This window comes from Bombina bombina, chromosome 4, assembly GCF_027579735.1.
Source record: "Bombina bombina isolate aBomBom1 chromosome 4, aBomBom1.pri, whole genome shotgun sequence".
In the NCBI taxonomy this organism is placed as follows: Eukaryota; Metazoa; Chordata; class Amphibia; order Anura; family Bombinatoridae; genus Bombina; species Bombina bombina.
This window is the reverse complement of record NC_069502.1, coordinates 592,102,119-592,120,484: the sequence shown is the minus strand read 5'-3', so window position 1 is coordinate 592,120,484 and position 18,366 is coordinate 592,102,119. Positions and strand designations below refer to the sequence as shown.

At 38.3% G+C, this 18,366-nt stretch overlaps 1 protein-coding gene across 1 annotated transcript in view; it reads left to right on the top strand.

The window, feature by feature from the left end:
- Positions 1–18,366, top strand: part of ASCC3 (activating signal cointegrator 1 complex subunit 3) — a 1,409,126-nt gene that overhangs the window by 1,369,855 nt on the left and 20,905 nt on the right. Inside the window, exon 41 of the mRNA XM_053710577.1 lies at positions 9,396–9,602. Within this exon, the coding sequence (XP_053566552.1) occupies positions 9,396–9,602 (207 nt within the window). The remainder of the gene's footprint in view (positions 1–9,395; positions 9,603–18,366) is intronic.

Sequence of the window (18,366 nt, the reverse complement as noted above, 5' to 3'; positions counted from 1 at the left end):
TCTCTTCTCTAGAGCTAGTATATGTGTGACTTCTGTCACCCAATGACCATAAGTTGGGGGAGGGCCTGTTTCAATATCGAGGGACAATACGTCTGGCACATGTTAGCATCAGCTGAAGGAGTTTCCTACGGTAAACACAATTCAATTTGGGGATTTGATTTAGTAAGATCATAGTTGCTGAAAGGGATATCTGTGTGTTCAATGATTTGTGTAGCATTTTTAACTTGATTCAACATGCTAATAATTTCATTTGTGAGGCCATTTTTGTTATCATCAAAATTGATGTTAAATCTCTGTCTTTAGCTATTTTAGCTAAAAGAGCTTTGTGGCTTAAATCTTGGAATGCTGATATGACTTCTAAGTCCAGATTGCTATTTCTTTCCTTCCAAGGTAATACATTATTTGGTTCAGTTGGAATCAATATTTTCAACTGATCTAAGGGTACATTTAAAGCTTCTAACCGTTTTTGTTCTTAAATAAGGAACAGAAACCTTATTCTTCCCCAAGGAATCTGTTTCCAATTGGAAGCCTTCTTCAAATTGGAATAAATCCAAGCCATTTAAGAGATCAGAGCCAGCCCCTAAGTCCGCATGAAGGTGCGACTCTTATTCCAACTCAGCTGGTAGGGGGCAGATTAAGATTTTTCTACGATGTTTGCATCAATTCGGTCCAAAATCATTGGATTCAGAATATTGTCTCTCAGGGGTACAGAATAGGATTCAGAGTAAAATCGCCTGTGAGAAGATTTTTTTCTCTCACGCATTCCAGCAAACTCGGTAAGGGCTCAGGCTTTCCTGAAGTGTGTTTCAGACCTGGAGTTATCTGGGGTAATCATGCCAGTTCCGTTTCAGGAACAGGGTCTGGGGTTGTATTCAAATCTATTCATTGTCCCAAAGAAAGTAATTTCATTCAGACCAGTTTTGGATCTAAAAAATTTGAATCGATATGTAAGAGTACCAACCTTCAAAATGGTGACTATAAGGTCTATTCTGCTTTTTATTCAGCAAGGGCATTATATGCCCACAATAGACAGGATGCATATCTTCATATTCCGATTCATCCAGATTGCTTTCAATTTCTGAGATTCTCTTTTTTAGACAAGCATTACCAATTTGTTGCTCTTCCTTTTTGGCCTAGCGACAGCTCTAGGAATCTTTTCCTAGGTTCTTGGTGTCCTACTCTCTGTTATCACAGAGCGGGGTGTTGCGGTGTTTCCTTATTTGGACAATATCTTGGTACTTGCTCAGTCTTTACGTTCTGCAGAATCTCACACAAATCAACTACTGTTGTTTCTTCAAAGACATGGTTGGAGGATCAATTTACCAAAAAGTTCCTTGATTCCTCAGACAAGGGTCACCTTTTTAGGTTTCCAGATAGATTCAGTGTCCATGACTCTGTCTCTAACAGACAAGAGACAATTTAAATTGGTTTCAGCTTGTCGGAACCTTCAGTCTCTATTATTCCCTTCAGTAGCTATGTGCATGGAAGTTTTAGGTCTCATGACTGCAGCATCGGACGTGATTCTCTTTGCTCGTCTTTATATGAGACCTCTCCAGCTTTGTATGCTCAATCAATGGTGCAGGGATTATACAAGGATATCACAATTAATATCCTTAAATCCCAGTGTTTGACTATCTCTGACTTGGTGGTTAGATCACCATCGTATAGTTCTAGAGGCCTCTTTGGTTCGTCCAACCTGGACTGTGATCACAACAGATGCAAGTCTTTTCAGGTTGAAGAGCTGTTTGGGGATCTCTGACAGCACAAGGGGTTTGGAAATCTCAAGAGGCGAGATTGCCAATCAATATTTTGGAACTCCGTGCAATTTTCAGGGCTCTTCAGGCTTGGCCTCTGTTGAAGAGAGAACCGTTCATTTGTTTTCATCACAGCTGTAGCATATGTCAATTATCAGGGTGGGACTCACAGTCCCCTAGCTATGATAGAAGTATCTCGAATACTTTCTTGGGCAGAATCCAGCTCTTGTCTAATTTCTGTGGTACATATCCCAGGTGTAGACAATTGAGAAGCAGATTATCTCAGCCGTCAGACTTTACATCCCTGGGAGAGGTCTTTCCATCCAGATGTGTTTTCTCAGATTGTTCAGATGTGGGGTTTCCAGAAATAGATCTGATGGCTTCTAATCTAAACAAGAAACTTCCTAGGTACCTGTCCAGGTCCAGGGATCTTCAGGCGGAAGCAGTGGTTGCATTGACACTTCCTTCGTGCTACCAACCTGCTTATATTTTCCTGCCTCTAGTTCTTCCAAGAGTGATATCCAAAATCATCATGGAACAGTCATTTGTATTGCTGGTAGCTCTAGCATGGCCTCACAGGTTTTGGTATGCGGATCTTGTTTGGATGTCCAGTTGCCAATCTTGGCCTCTTCCATTTAGGTCGGATCTTCTGTTTTAAGGTCTGTTTTTTCCATCAGGATTTCAAATCATTAAATTTGAAGGTATGGGAAGTGAAAGCCTAGTGCTTAGTCATAGAGGTTTCTCTGACTCAGTGATTAATACTATGTTACAGGCTCGTAAATCTGTTTCTAGAAAGATTTATTATCGAGTTTGGAAGACTTATTTTCATGGTGTTCTTTTCATAAATTCGCTTGGCATTCTTTCAGAATTCCTTGATTTTTTTCAGTTTCTTTAGGATGGTTTTGATAAGGTTTTGTCTGCAAGTTCCTTGTAGGGACAAATCTTTGCTTTTTCTGTCTTATTTCACAGAAAGATTGCTACATTTTCTGATATTCACTGTTTTTAACAGGCTTTGGTTTGTATCAAGTCTGTCATTAAATCAATCTCTCCTCCTTGGAGTCTTAATTTGGTTTTGTGGGCTTTACAGGCTCCTCCATTTGAGCCTATGCATTCTTTGGATATTAAACTACTTTCTTGGAAAGTGTTGTTCCTTTTGGCCATCTCTTCTGAATTTCTGAATTATCTACTCTTTATTGTGAATCTCCTTTCTGATTTTTCATCAGGATAAGGCGGTTTTGCGGACTTCATTTAAATTCTTTCCTAAGGTTGTGATTTCTAACAACATTAATAGAGAATTTGTTGTCCCTTCCTTGTGTCCTAACCCTAAGATTTTTTTGGAGAAATCCTTCCATTCTTTGGATGTGGTAAGAGCTTTGAAATATTATGTTGAAGCTACTAAAGATTTCAGGAAGACCTCTAATCTATTTGTTATCTTTTCTAGTTCTAGGAAAGGTCAGAGGGCTTCTGACGTTTCCTTGGCTTCGTGGTTAAAGCTTTGGTTTCATTCAGCTTATTTGGGGTTGGGTCAAGCCCGTCTCAGCGAATTACAGCTCATTCTATTAGATCAATCTCCACTTCGTGGGATTTTAAGAATGAAGCTTCAGTTGATCAGATTTGCAAAGCAGCAACTTGGTCTTCTTTGCATACATTTACTAAATTCTACCGTTTTTTATGTATTCGCTTCTTTGGACGCAGTTTTTGGTAGAAAAGTTCTTCAGGCAGCTGTTTCAGTTTGATTCTTCTGCTTATGTTTTAAGTTTTTTCTTTTCATTTAATGAGAATTAACTTATATTTTGGGTTGTGGATTATTTTTTCAGCGAGAAATGGCTGTTTTTATTTTTATCCCTCCCTCTCTAGTGACTCTTGCGTGGAGTTCCACATCTTAGGTATTGCTATCCCATACGTCACTAGCTCATGGACTCTTGCTAATTACATGACAGAAAACATAATTTATGTAAGAACTTACCTGATAAATTAATTTCTTTCATATTGGCAAGAGTCCATGAGGCCCATCCTTTTTGTGGTGGTTATGATTTTTTGTATAAAGCACAATTATTTCCAAATTTCTTTGTTGATGCTTTTTACTCCTTTCTTTATCACCCCACTTCTTGGCTATTCGTTAAACTGAATTTCGGGTGTGGCGAGGGGTGTATTTATAGGCATTTTGAGGTTTGGGAAACTTTGCCCCTCCTGGTAGGATTGTATATCCCACACGTCACTAGCTCATGGACTCTTGCCAATATGAAAGAAATTAATTTATCAGGTAAGTTCTTACATAAATTATGTTTTTCTAATCTTTTAAAATGAACAATACTTTTTGCTAGGTAACTTTGAACATGGTATACTCAAAATTCACAGACAGTTCTAGGATTCAAAAAACTATTTTCACACAAAATTGTACTTTGGGTAAAATAATACAGTGGTTTTCAAATGTGTTTCCATTGAACCTGTTAACCATGAAATAACTGAATTTTTTATTCTTCATTTCATTAAGGGCCAGATTACAAGTGGAGCGCTAAATATTGCATGTGCGCAAACGATATTAGTGCTCCACTGAGTTAAAGAGTGCGCTTCCATAGACTCCAATTTTAGCCTTGTTCTAATGCCGTGAGAGACGGCATCAGAACCTAAGCGCAGTGAAGGGTCTAAGTAGTGCAGCGATGGCAGCAAATATAAATGTGTATGATTATATACATATAAGTTTGTGTTAATGTGTGTATATACAGATATTAACACATAAATATATATGTATATACAGATATTAACACATAAATATATATGTATTTAAGCATATACATATATTGACAGGGAACGTATAGTTCCCATAGGCCGCAATGTAAAGGTACTTTTCAGTGCTGTTTAACACCCCACTCCCGCCAACATTACCCCCAAAATACTGCCTAGTGCAGATATTTTATTAAAAAATAAAAATGGTACAATTTTTTTTTTTTTTAAACAATTTTTATTGAGGTACGCAAAATAGGCATACAAACAGCATAGGTATGTAACAAAAATGGCATACAGTAGGTTTTCTGAAAGTGTTACATAATAGAACATAAACAAAACAGCAAAGTTATTATGCAGTGCCTGTATAAAGGTGAACCTTCTCTAAACCACGCTAGAGGTCCATCATGGACCAAGCATAAGGGAAATAACTGAAAATGAGGGAAGGTAAAAGGAAAAAGAGAGACCGCTCTTGGATCTCACAATTATGACCTCGGATTTTATAGGTTATTTTTCTGTGAAGCTATTTTTACATGTAGAAATATAATTCCCTTAATGGACATTTAAGACCATTTAGGCTTAATTAGTTATATAAGAGATGCTTAGGGAAGTATATATATTTGGTTTGTGAAAAAAAAGATGAAATCAATCTAATGCGTAAATAATATGGTGGGATGAATAAGAATAAGGGTGCGGCATGGGCATGAGAAGCCGCAGAGTTAACCCTCCTAAATTAGGAGGTATATTCCACTATGGGGGGGGGGGAGGTGGTATGCTGAACATAATGAATAAAAAGCTAAATATAGGTGCAGGTCCAGCCTGCGCTAGAAAAAGAGGACATCCTGAAGAGACTGAGATCATAGCATAGGATAGGTATTAGTTAGAAGTACGGTTACAGCTCTCCTGTATATATATATATGCAAATATAAGTAATATTGATAGCACAGGAGTATGCAATGGTTACACAACAAATGCAGATAGGTAATCGAGATCAAATCTATAACTTTATCACAAAGTGAACAATTAGAACATTACTTATGTACAATAACAGGCATTGTGGTGAAAAGTTATATCTAAGACTATTCTATAGAGCCATATATTTGTTGGGCACAATCATCACGCCGCCCCGGCCGCTGGCAGCGAGAAGACATGCACACAAACTTCTTCCAAGCACAATGCCCATACATGAAGCATGGGGGGCTGCAAACTTAGAAGAATTATGTGATGAAATGTTTAAATTCTGGTAATATCACCATGTATGCAAACAATGAGGAGCCTGTACATATAATGTAGTAAAATAAATAACTAGAGGGATGATAAGCTGGCCCCATTCAAACATAGACAAAAATACAGATAGATAGCATTACATTCAGTGTCTATTGGTGCCCCAGTGAAAATAAAAAAAACATAGCAGGGCACAAACAGATTTTCCAGGGAACAGCTTGTAGTAGTCTATAAACATATAATATTGTAGCTCCACACTTGGGGCTTTTACTGTAAAACTCACTGCTGCACATACACAATCACATAATACAGTAGACACCAAGTAGCCATCTTTATAACACATTAGGCAACACCTGAGTAATATATTCAACTTGTAGTGGGCTGCTACCATGGAATGAGGTCATTCAACTCTGATGGACATAACTAGATTAGAAGCCGACAAATGGACTGGTATAACAATGAGCTCAACTTCTGTTATCGGTAGTTGATTTCTCTATAGTATATGATATCTAGTAACAAAGAAATAGAATGGCGTATAGCATGTAAGGTGCAGCTTTAAATGAAATGGCATCAACATAAATATAATTATTATCACACCTCAGTGGTAAGGTGGCCCCAAAAATAACATATGGGGGATTACAGAGCATATTGTAGAGTAAGGATTAACAAATTGCATATAGGCATAAAGATATAAACACTTAAAGTAGTGAAGAAAAGATGAGTAATATGTCCCAATCACACATTTTAGATATTCAAAAGTAGTTACACTTTAAGTGCTCACATACATCTTAAGCAGATGAACTTATGCTTGTAGTAGTCCTTTAAAGGAGGTTAGTCCCACAAGAATATCTTTTAATCCACTATGGCGATTAGAACATGTTGTGTATTATACATTTTAACCTAGTTCATCGACGGAGTAAATTAGTTGGGTTGAGACTTAAAGATTTTCATCAGAAGGGAAGACTTTAATGTTAAATTTTCTCCTAGCCCACTCCAACTTTGCTAACACAGAAATGGCGTTGTTCTCTAAGATGTGCAGGAACAAAACAGGCGCCTGTGTGGGTATATCCACTTGTCTGGAAATGTTTCTTCCTGAGAGATAAATACTGGTGGCTCCCTCCACTATAATTGCTCTCGTCGAGCCTGCAGGGGATCAATGTCCTCACAAACATAATACTAGGCTGTGTAGGAGAGTCTCCAGAAAGTGTTGTCTGTACAGTAGCGCTTGTCTCACTCTCGGTCACCAGAGTGGCGGTCCGCATGGCCGGATTACTACTGCTAGGAATCGGCAAAATGTGCACCTCGCCTACCTCTGTCTTATCCTCCAGGTATAAAGATTCCAAGACAGTCTCCGTCTGCATACTGAGACTCGTCGCGTTTAGGTGCTCCGGTACACTGAAGTTTGTGGTGGGCTCCATGTAAGTGTTATTACTAGATTGTAACGTGTCCTTTGACTCCGCATTAGGTTTCGAGTTGTCTTTGACATCGCTACTGCTTTTTGTTTTTCTGACAGAGTCCTTGGAAGGTTCAGTTGGCTTAGTTAGGATTTCAGTATTTTCCTGGATTAGCTTAAGATCTAGTTCTGAAGAATTGTCTGTCAGGTTATCTCCTCTAAGCCCCTGTTGCCTGTCGGATACAGACATGTGCACTGTAGTCGCCAGACATTGCGGGACCGAGTTAAAAATAGATCCCCTCAATGCATCTGCAGCCGCAGCATATTCAGGCTGAGATTGAGCTGGTGCAGTCAAAGCCCAATCAATCGGTCTCTCTTTAGGCTTCAGGCCTGGAGCAGTTGGTCCCATCTGCAAAGTGTGCTGCAAGCGCTGAGGTATATCGGTATCCGCAGCCTTTTCCCACACCAGCGTTACAGTCCTCTCTAGCCTAAAGAAGTGGTCACGTATAAGGCTATGTAATTCCTCCAAAAAGACAAGGCTCAAGGGTTCCATCACGGGTCTATTTTGTGCAGCTAGATTCATTGCCGCCATTATATGGAACCTCACCGTCGGCAAGTGTTTACCAGGCTCAACACTCGCTACTTGCGGATATTTTCCAGGCTCAAAACTGCCCAACTGAAAGCCTTAGATCTTTGGCCACACAGTTTGCGATAGCTTGGGCTGAGCTGAGCGGTCAATGATATATTTATAAACATTAAATAGCCGGAGCTATACAAGCTTGCGACCGCTCAGTTCTAGTGCTGGCTCCGCCCCCCCCCAATTTTTATTTTTTAATACAATATACTACACTGTATTTTGTGGGCATTTGGGGCATAGTCATAAAATTAACGATATATAATTTATATATATATATATATATATATATATATATATATATATACTCTGTATATATATTTAAATTTAAATTTTTCCAAAGATAAAGTTACCAATGTTTTTTTCAACATATAATTAAACATTTATTATGGCTGGCTAAATTATATTCTTTGATTAATTATTCAATTTTGGTAGAATCATTTCCAGCAAAATCAAATATATAACAACAATGAATGAATAATATTTCAATAAACCATATTAAATATCTATATTTCTAACTCAATTACATAAAAAATCAGAATTAAATGTAATTTGTATAAATTGGGACAAGTTTTCACTTACCACATTTCTGTCATAATAGGAATTGAGCTCACACCAATTTTCAAAAATGTGCTGAAAAATTATCAGAACATTGTTATAATTAGTTCAGGGAGAACTCTGAAGTAAACTTACCTAATTTATTTGCATAAATTGTCATTCTGTTATCTTTAAAACCAAAGACAAATTGGCCCTGTCTGATTTGATGATCGTTATTTGGCTCCAAAGTACTTCAATTTGCGTAGCAATCTGGTGTCGTCTCTACTGTGAGGCAATCCCAGGTAACATAAAAATTCAGAATTATTTCAGAAATTAGCAGGTTTAAAGCATCAATTTAAGTGCTAATTGCAGTAGTAATGAGAAAAGGCAGTACTACTGCGAGATTTGCATCTTCTGCCCCATCAGTATGCCTGCAACGGCTGCTAACTGGGAGAGGATTTGGCTGCTAATTAAATAATTGTATGCATGGTAGTGTTCTTGTCTGATTCAATAGATGAAGATTAATCCTCGGATAAATATGTTTGGCTGGTGCTCACAGTTCCTGAAAAAATATCTTACGTGTCATTGTATATTTCTCTATATGTATGCATTTCTAAACAGATAGATAGATAGATAGATAGATAGATAGATAGATAGATAGATAGATAGATAGATAGAGGTATATATTTGTGATTGGGCAACATACGTTATTAAAGTGATCAACACACTGCTGATTGTACTCAGTACCTATACCTGATCTATCAGCAATAGAGTTGATTATGGTATTATAAACCAAGTGCCAACCTTTTTCCTAACATAAAGCAGTTGTGTTTTTATCTTCTATATATATTATTATGATTAGTAATATATACAAATAATAATATATTTTTACTTAATGTTTGGAAAATTTAATAGACTTTAATCATAGCTAGACATTACAAATTAAACCCTTTATATTCTTACATTTAATTTTGATGTAAAATAATCTATACACATAATTACATAAATGTTTTCGTATATACATTAACTTGTGGGGGGGGATGTTTGACAAAACTATCTTTAAAACTCCCATGTGACTCAACACCTATGAGTAAAATCTGCAAATCTATCTCTTGATATTTCTGTTTAGGCTTGGAGCTTTGTGGCAAATCTACCAGTTATAGATGTTAGTTTGTGCATTAAAGGATGGTGGGAAAATAGAGTTCAAAAAGAGGATGAAGTTCCTGTCCCTACCGTGCTTCAAGGAAAACAAGAGAAAACATGGATCAAGTTGCATGCTGATCAAGAATATGTGCTTCAAGTAAACCTACAGAGGATACGAACAGGATACAAAAAGGTACATTGCACACACTTATACAAACTATATGAGAAATATTAAATATTATATGTCTAATGCAGTTTGGTTTCATGAGCTGTTATAAAAGTTTTGCTATTTTCCTGTAATTATTCAGATTCAGTAGCTGTGATGGAATCAGTTAGTTCTGTGAGAACTGGTGGTCAATTCATGTTTTGGTCTTTTTTAAAGGACATTAAACATCTTTTGCTTTTGTGTAAAAACTGTGCTTTTCCCACACCCCCTAGAGAGATCAAGTGCTGTAACCCGCTAATGTCCAAATTAAACTTGTATGATTCAGATAGAGCATGTAATTTTAAGAGACTTTCCAATTTACTTATATTATGAAATTAAGCGCAATCATTTTATATGCACGCTTTCTGAGGTACCAACCCTTACTGAGTATGTACAACAGTTCACAGTGTGTACATATATGAGTATGTGATTGGTTGATGGTTGTCACAAGACACAAGGGTGCCAAATTAAAACACATTTTTACATTTGTCTGAATAAAATGTACTGCATTGTCTTTTTAGTTTGCACTTGTTGATTATGCAATTCTACTGTATTTAGTGATAACTAAATGTTATACTTTATTACTTTTTATCTTAACAGTTCTGAAAGGTTGCTTGTTTACTATTCACTGTTAAAATGCTTTGTATAAAAAGACTGCAAACATTATAAAGGTCATTTGACTAAATATGGCCTTTATAACACGTTTAGCTCTGATAAAGATAATACATTTTTGGTAATGGCTAAGGATAGTTCTGCCAATTTTTCCAATTCACACTTTCACCAGCAGAGTATACAACAAAAGTAGCCATATAAAAAAAAAAAAGTTTACAACACAGCAAGTCTTCAAAATGTAAATATTAACAATAAGGTGGTGAGAGTCCACAAGCCATAACATATGGGATTAAGCTCCTCTTCACCAGGAGGCAGGGAAAATTATCCATCACCACTTGATTTCCCAGCCTTAGTTTTTGGCTTCCCAGGAGGAGGTGAAAATGCTTAAAGGGACATGATAACCAAATTTTTTCTTTCATGATTTAGAAAGAGCATACAATTATAAACAACTTTCTAATTTACTTCTATTATCTATTTTGCTTCATTCTCTTGATATTATTTGCTAAAAAGCATATCTAGATATGCTTAGTAGCTGCTGATTGGTAGCTGCACATAGATGCCTCCTGTGATTGGTTCACCGTGTGCATTGCTATTTCTTCACTAAAGTATATCTAAAGAATGAAGCAAATTAGGTAATAGAAGTAAATTGGAATGTTGTTTTAAATTGTATTCTCTACCTTAATCATGAAAGAAAATGCTTGGGTATAGTGTCCCTTTAAGTGATGTTAAACTTTCCACTTTTTATACCGCATGCTCCCACCACACACTTCAATAGTAATATTTCTTTTACAAAGATATGATGAGTCCATGGATTTCATCCTTACTTGTGGGTTATTAACCTCCTGCTAACAGGAAGTGGCAAAGAGCACCACAGCAGAGCTGTATATATATATAGCCCCTCCCCTTCCCCTCCACCCCCAGTCATTCTCTTTGCCTGTGTTATACTAGGAAGACATGGTAAAGTGAGGTGTTAGCTTTAGTTTCTTCAATCAAGAAGTTCTTTATTTTAAATGGTACCGGTGCGTACTATTTTCCTCAGGGGGATATGGAAGAAGATTTCTGCCCTGAGGTTTGATTATCTTAGCATTTGTAACTAAGATCCACGCTGGTTCCCACAAGACTTCTGAAGGTAACCATGAGACATCTTCAGTGTGGAGACCAGTTTTATGCTAAAAGCAGCATTAAGGTATGTGCAGCCTTTTTTTTTCTGAGGAGACTTGGTGTATCGGAACTGGCTGGCATTATTTCCCTGTATGGGAATGGGGTAAGCAGTAAAAATTTTAATAAGAGGGGTGTTACTGGAGTCCCTATTTTTTATTTATCATTAGTTGAAATTTGGGCATTATGTGACATGGGAGACAATATAAAAAATGTTTTATGTTTTTTATTTTTAGCACTTAAAACTTATTGGTTTTATGCTTGAGGGTTATATTGTGTGTGTATTTTTACTTTAGTGCAAAACTGCATTTCCATGCGGTGTTGTTTGGGCCTACTCCAACTTTTGACCTTAAGGGGCAGAGCCTATTTTGGCACAATTTCTTCAGGCTTAGCAGCAGCAAACAGTAACTTGGTGGCTCCTGGACTGTGTAGCTGGTCTGAAGGGTTGGAAACTTGATTCGAGTACCCTGGGAGCAGGTAGGCGCCACAGCAGAGAGTGTATTTTTATCTATCTTTTGACTACATGTTGATATAAGTACTTCTAAAGCCTTATTTCTGCCCTTGCTTCTGGGTGCAGTAATTTTTGGATTAATCAACGATATTAAGTTAAATTTGGGAATAATTTAACGTTTTTTGTGCATTTTGGAAAAATTGTTCACTTTTTCTTTTCTTAAAGGCACAGTACACATTTTTTCTAATGTTTATTTTATGCTATAAATAAGTGTTTAAACGACTTTTGTGGTATTACTAGTCTGTTCAACATGTCTGACATTGAGGTTTCTCATTGTTCTATGTGTTTAGAAGCTATTGTGAAACCCCCTCTAACATTGTGTAACTTTTGTACTGAAAGGGCTTTACAATGTAAAAAGCATATTTTAAATAAAGTAAGTGTGCCTAGGGATGATTCTCAGTCTGAAGAAAATCAGGATATGCCATCCAATTCTCCCCAAGTGTCACAACCTTTTATGCCCACACAAGCGACGCCTAGTACTTCTAGTGTGTCTAATTCCTTTACTCTGCAGGAGATGGCTGCAGTTATGTTAACTACCCTTACAGAGGTATTGTCTAAATTACCAGTGTTGCAGGGTAAACACAGTAGGTCAAGAATTAATGTAAATACTGAATCCTCTGATGCTTTATTAGCTATTTCCGATGTTCCCTCACAGTGCTCTGAGTTGGGGATTAGGGAATTGCTGTCTGAGGGTGAAATTTCTGATTCAGGGAATGTTTTGCCTCAGACAGATTCGGATGCTATGTCATTTAAATTTAAGCTTGATCACCTCTGCCTGTTGCTTAGGAAGGTTTTAGCGACTCTGGATGATTGTGATCCTATTGTGATTCCTCCAGAGAAATTGTGTAAAATGGATAAATATTTGGAAGTTCCTACTTACACTGATGTTTTTCCGGTTCCTAATAGAATTTCGGAAATTATTAGTAAGGAATGGGGTAGACCAGGTATACAGTTTTCTCCCTCTCCTAATTTTAAGAAAATGTTTCCTATATCAGATACCATTCGGGACTCGTGGCAAGCGGTCCCTAAGGTAGAGGGAGCTATATCTTCCCTAGCTAAGCGTACTACTATACCTATTGAGGATAGTTGTGCTTTCAAGGATCCTATGGATAAGAAATTAGAGGTTCTACTAAAGAAATTATTTGTTAATCAGGGATTTCTTTTACAACCTATGGCTTGCATTGTTCCAGTAACTACTGCAGCAGCTTTTTGGTTTGAGGCTCTAGAAGAGTCTCTTAAGGTTGAGACTCCATTAGATGACATTCTAGATAGAATTAAGGCTCTTAAGCTAGCTAATTCTTTTATTACTGATGCCGCTTTTCAAATTGCTAAATAAGCGGCAAAAAATGTAGGATTTGCTATTTTAGCACGTATAGCATTGTGGCTTAAATCTTGGTCTGATGATGTGTCATCAAAATATAAGCTTTTAGCTATTCCCTTTACAGGTAAAACCCTTTTTGGGTCAGAATTGAAGGAGATAATTTCTGATATTACAGGAGGTAAGGGCCATGCCCTACCTCAGGATAGGTCGGTTAAAATGAGGAGTAAACAGAATAATTTTCGTTCCTTTCGGAACTTTAAAGGAGGACCCCCCGCTTCTTCTTCTTCCACAAAGCAGCATGATGGGGTGGCCCCCGATCCGGGACCGGATCTAGTAGGGGGAAGACTTTCTTTCTTTGCTCAGGCTTGGGCAAGTGATGTTCAGGATTCCTGGGCACTAGAAATAGTGACCCACGGTTCTCAATTGGAATTCAAGGATTTTCTCCCAAGAGGGAGATTTCATCTTTCAAAATTATCTACAAACCAGATAAAGAGAGAGGCGTTTTTACGCTGTGTAAAATACCTTTTTACTATGGGAGTAAAAAAAAAAAATTGGAACAGGGACAGGAGTTTTACTCAAAACGATTTGTGGTCCCCAAAAAAGAGGGAACGTTCAGACCCATTTTTGACCTCAACTGTCTAAACAAATTTCTAAGAGTTCCATCATTCAAAATTGAGACAATTCGATTGATTTTGCCAATGATCCAGGAGGGTCAATATATGACTACTGTGGATTTGAAGGATGCTTACCTTCATATTCCAATCCACAAAGATCATCATCGGTTTATAAGGTTTGCCTTAGTTCGTGGCTCTTCCTTTCGTGTTGGCCACATCACCCAGAATCTTCACAAAGGTTCTAGGGTCTCTTTTGGCGGTTCTCAGACAGCAAGGGATATCGGTGGCGCCTTATCTGGACGATATTCTGACTCAGGCGTTAACATATCATCTGACAAAATCTCACACGGACACAGTGTTGTCTTTTCTGAGAACTCACGGCTGGAAGGTAAACATAGAGAAGAGTTCACTTGTTCCACAGACAAGGGTTCCTTTTCTGGGAACTCTGATAGACTCGGTAGCCATGAAAGTATTTCTGACAGAGGTCAGAAAATCAAAGATTTTGAATACTTGCCGAGCACTTCTGTCCATTCCTCGGCCATCAGTGGCTCAGTGTATGGAGGTAATTGGATTAATGGTAGCGGCAATGGACATCGTTCCGTTTGCTCGCTTTCATCTCAGACCACTGCAACTGTGCATGCTCGGTCAGTGGAATGGGGATTGTGCGGATTTATCTCCAAAGATAATTCTGGATCAAGAGACCAGAAACTCTCTTCTTTGGTGGTTGTCGCCAGATCATCTGTCCCAGGGGACTTGTTTCCGCAGACCCTCATGGGTGATAGTGACAGATGCCAGCCTTCTGGGCTGGGGTGCAGTTTGGAACTCTCTGAAGGCTCAGGGTGTTTGAACTCAGGTGGAGTCTCTACTTCCAATCAATATTCTGGAACTGAGAGCAATATTCAATGCGCTTCAGGCGTGGCCTCAGTTGGCTTCGGCCAAATTCATCAGATTCCAGTCGGACAACATAACGACTGTGGCATATGTCAATCATGAGGGGGGGGAACAAGGAGTTCCTTTAGCGATGATAGAAGTATCCAAGATAATCAGTTGGGCAGAGGCCCACTCTTGTCATCTGTCAGCGATCTACATCCCAGGGGTAGAGAACTGGTGAGCAGATTTTCTAAGTCGACAGACTTTTCATCCGGGGGAGTGGGAACTTCACCCGGAGGTATTTGCCTCATTGATTCTCAGATGGGGCAGACCGGATTGGTTTTGATGGCATCTCGTCAGAATGCCAAGCTTCCAAGATACGGATCCCGGTCAAGGGATCCTCAGACCGAACTGATAGATGCATTGGCAGTACCTTGGTTGTTCAGCCTACCTTATGTGTTTCCGCCGTTTCCTCTTCTCACACGCAAGATTGCTCGAATCAGACAGAAGAGAGCTTCAGTGATCCTGATAGCGCCTGCGTGGCCACGCAGGACTTGGTATGCGGATCTAGTGGACATGTCCTCTCTGTCACCGTGGAAACTTCTGTTGAGACAGGACCTTTTCATTTAAGGTCCTTTCCAACATCCAAATCTAATTTCTCTGCAACTGACTGCGTGGAGATTGAACGCTTGATTTTATCGAAGCGAGGATTCTCTGGTTCAGTTTTCAATACTTTGATACAGGCTAGAAAGCCTGTCACTAGAAAAATCTATCATAAGATATGGCGTAAATATCTTTTTGGTGTGAATCCAAGGGTTACTCATGGAGTAAAGTTAGGATTCCTAGGATTTTGTCTTTTCTCCAAGAAGGATTGGAGAAAGGGTTATCAGCAAGTTCCTTTAAGGGACACATTTCAGCTTTGTCAATTCTATTTCACAAACGTTTGGCAAATGTATCAGATGTTCAGTCTTTTTTTTCAGGCTCTATCTAGAATTAAGCCTGTATTTAGACCTGTTACTCCTCCATGGAGTTTGAATTTAGTTCTTCGAGTTCTGCAAGGGGTTCCATTTTGAACCTATGCATTCCATAGATATTAAACTATTATCTTGGAAAGTTCTGTTTTTGGTTGCTATTTCTTCTGCTCAAAGAGTTTCTGAGCTTTTGGCATTACAGTGTGATTCACCTTTTCTCATATTTCATTCTGATAAGGTAGTTTTTACGTACCAAACCTGGATTCCTTCCTAAGGTTGTTTCGAATAAGAATATTAATTAGGAAATTGTTGTTCCTTCCTTGTGTCCTATCCTTCTTCTAAGAAGGAGCGTCTGTTACATAACTTGGATGTGGTCCGTGCCTTAAAGTTTTACTTACAGGCAACTAAGGATTTCCGTCAATCATCTTCATTATTCATTGTTTATTCTGGAAAGCGTAGGGGTCAGAAAGCTACGGCTACCTCTCTTTCTTTTTGGCTGAAAAGTATCATCCGCCTGGCATATGAGACTGCTGGACAGCAGCCTCCTGAAAGAATTACGGCTCATTCTTCTAGGGCTGTGGCTTCCACATGGGCTTTTAAAAACGTTGCATCTGTGGAACAGATTTGTAAGGCTGCGACTTGGTCGTCCCTTCACACTTTTTCCAAATTTTCCAAATTTGATACATTTGCTTCTTCTGAGGCTATCTTTGGGAGAAAGGTTCTTCAAGCAGTGGTGCCTTCCGTTTAGGTTCCTGTCTTGTCCCTCCCTTTCATCCGTGTCCTATTGCTTTGGTATTGGTTTCCCACAACTAAGGATGAAATCCGTGGACTCGTCATATCTTTGTAAAAGAAAAATAAATTTATGCTTACCTGATAAATTACTTTCTTTTACGATATGACGAGTTCACGGCCCACCCTGTTCTTTTTAAGACAGTTTTCTTTATATTTTTTATAAACTTCAGTCACCTCTGCACCTTTTTAGCCTTTCCTTTTTCTCTTCCTATACCTTCGGCCGAATGACTGAGGGTGGAGGGGAAGGGGCTATATATACAGCTCTGCTGTGGTGCTCTTTGCCACTTCCTGTTAGCAGGAGGTTAATATCCCACAAGTAAGGATGAAATCCGTGGACTCGTCATATCGTAAAAGAAAGTAATTTATCAGGTAAGCATAAATTTAGTTTTTTTGTGAGTTAATGTTTGGACCTGTTCTCCAATAAACACTCTATCCATATGACTGGAGAACAGTTCAAACTGTTAGCTCACAAAAATATTCCTTTTGAGGTGGATGGTGGTAGTGTGGGGTTATTAGAATGGCATGGCTAGATTAAGTAAAAGTAAAGTAAATTAAAGCACATCTTCATTAGAAGTGATCAATTAAAGTCCTTCTAAAATATCACTAACATTCAAGATCTGATTATAAAAAGTGGAAAGTTTACCATCACTTTAGACTTTTTTGTGGAAAGGGGTACTTAAACTGCTGTGAGGCCCATTATCCCCCTGTAAAGGAGAACCATAGGCAGTGATAGTTATTCACCTGCTGGAGTTTTTCACTAGCTTGCCACAGGTGTCACTGGGACAGCCTCCTTCATCAGGGTTCTTCATCAGGGTACCTCCTATGTAAAATCTACAGTTAGTGTCAGCTAACTTGGATGGGTTAATTTACTTAACGCAGATTGTATGCAGAGAGGTAAGTTCAGTAGAGTGAGTTAAAATTAGTTATTGTACATCAGGGACAGCACAGTTTTATTTATCATGGTAGGTAGCGAGATCACACTCTTAGGAGTTATGTGAGCGCAGGTTTTTATTCACATTATCGAATTTTACGCAGCGTAGGGTATATGTATCTCTTCTGTACTGGCTTATAGCGTGCAGCGCTCTAGGCCTTTTAACATTTCCCACATTAGTCATATACAGTGTGTTTCTGTGCATTTATGTGTTTTTATACTTGCCAGTTAGTCTCATAGTATTTATGTCCTTATATTTGCATACCTATGATTATTTCTGCAAATCTGTTACTGAGTGTTTTCTGTGTTCTGTCTCCTTACTTGTACATTATGAATGGAGACTAGAACTGTCCTCTCTCCTAGTTTTTTTTTTGGATCAGTTAGAGGGGAGAATTGTGAGCTCAGACTGAATGTCTTTTTTTTTTTTAAATTGTGTCTGTCTGGCCAAATGTGCAACTATGCTACAGGCGTGTGGATAGTATTGACAATTCTAGGCACATTTTTATTGCTGTGTCCTCTCATGGGCAATAACCCTCTCCTTTGACTGCTTCTCAGTGTTGTAAGATGGATCTTTCTTCTGATTTCAAGGATTATCTGCGTTCAAACATCAGTTGTCAGAGAGTAATGTTTCTACTGTGACAGATCCTTCTTCTAGTTCACTTAAAGACAATTATAGCTTCATAGCATCTGACTCAAATATTTCTGTAGAGGGAAAATTGTATCTGAGGAGTTGTTCTTGGGACATTTCCTTTCCCTTTTCAAGAAGTTTTCTTGACTTTGGGGGTTCATGAGTCCTCTTCCTTTGAGAGTTAATTAGTTTAGTGGATTTATTGTTTAAGCCTTATATGCTGTTAGGATGTTCCATGCCCTCCTAACAGCGCTGGGCTTTTTTCTGTTAGTTTATTTTAAAACTAATAGTGGAAATGGATCGGTGGGTGGTTTTAGGGATTTACTATTAGGTAGGAGTAAAAA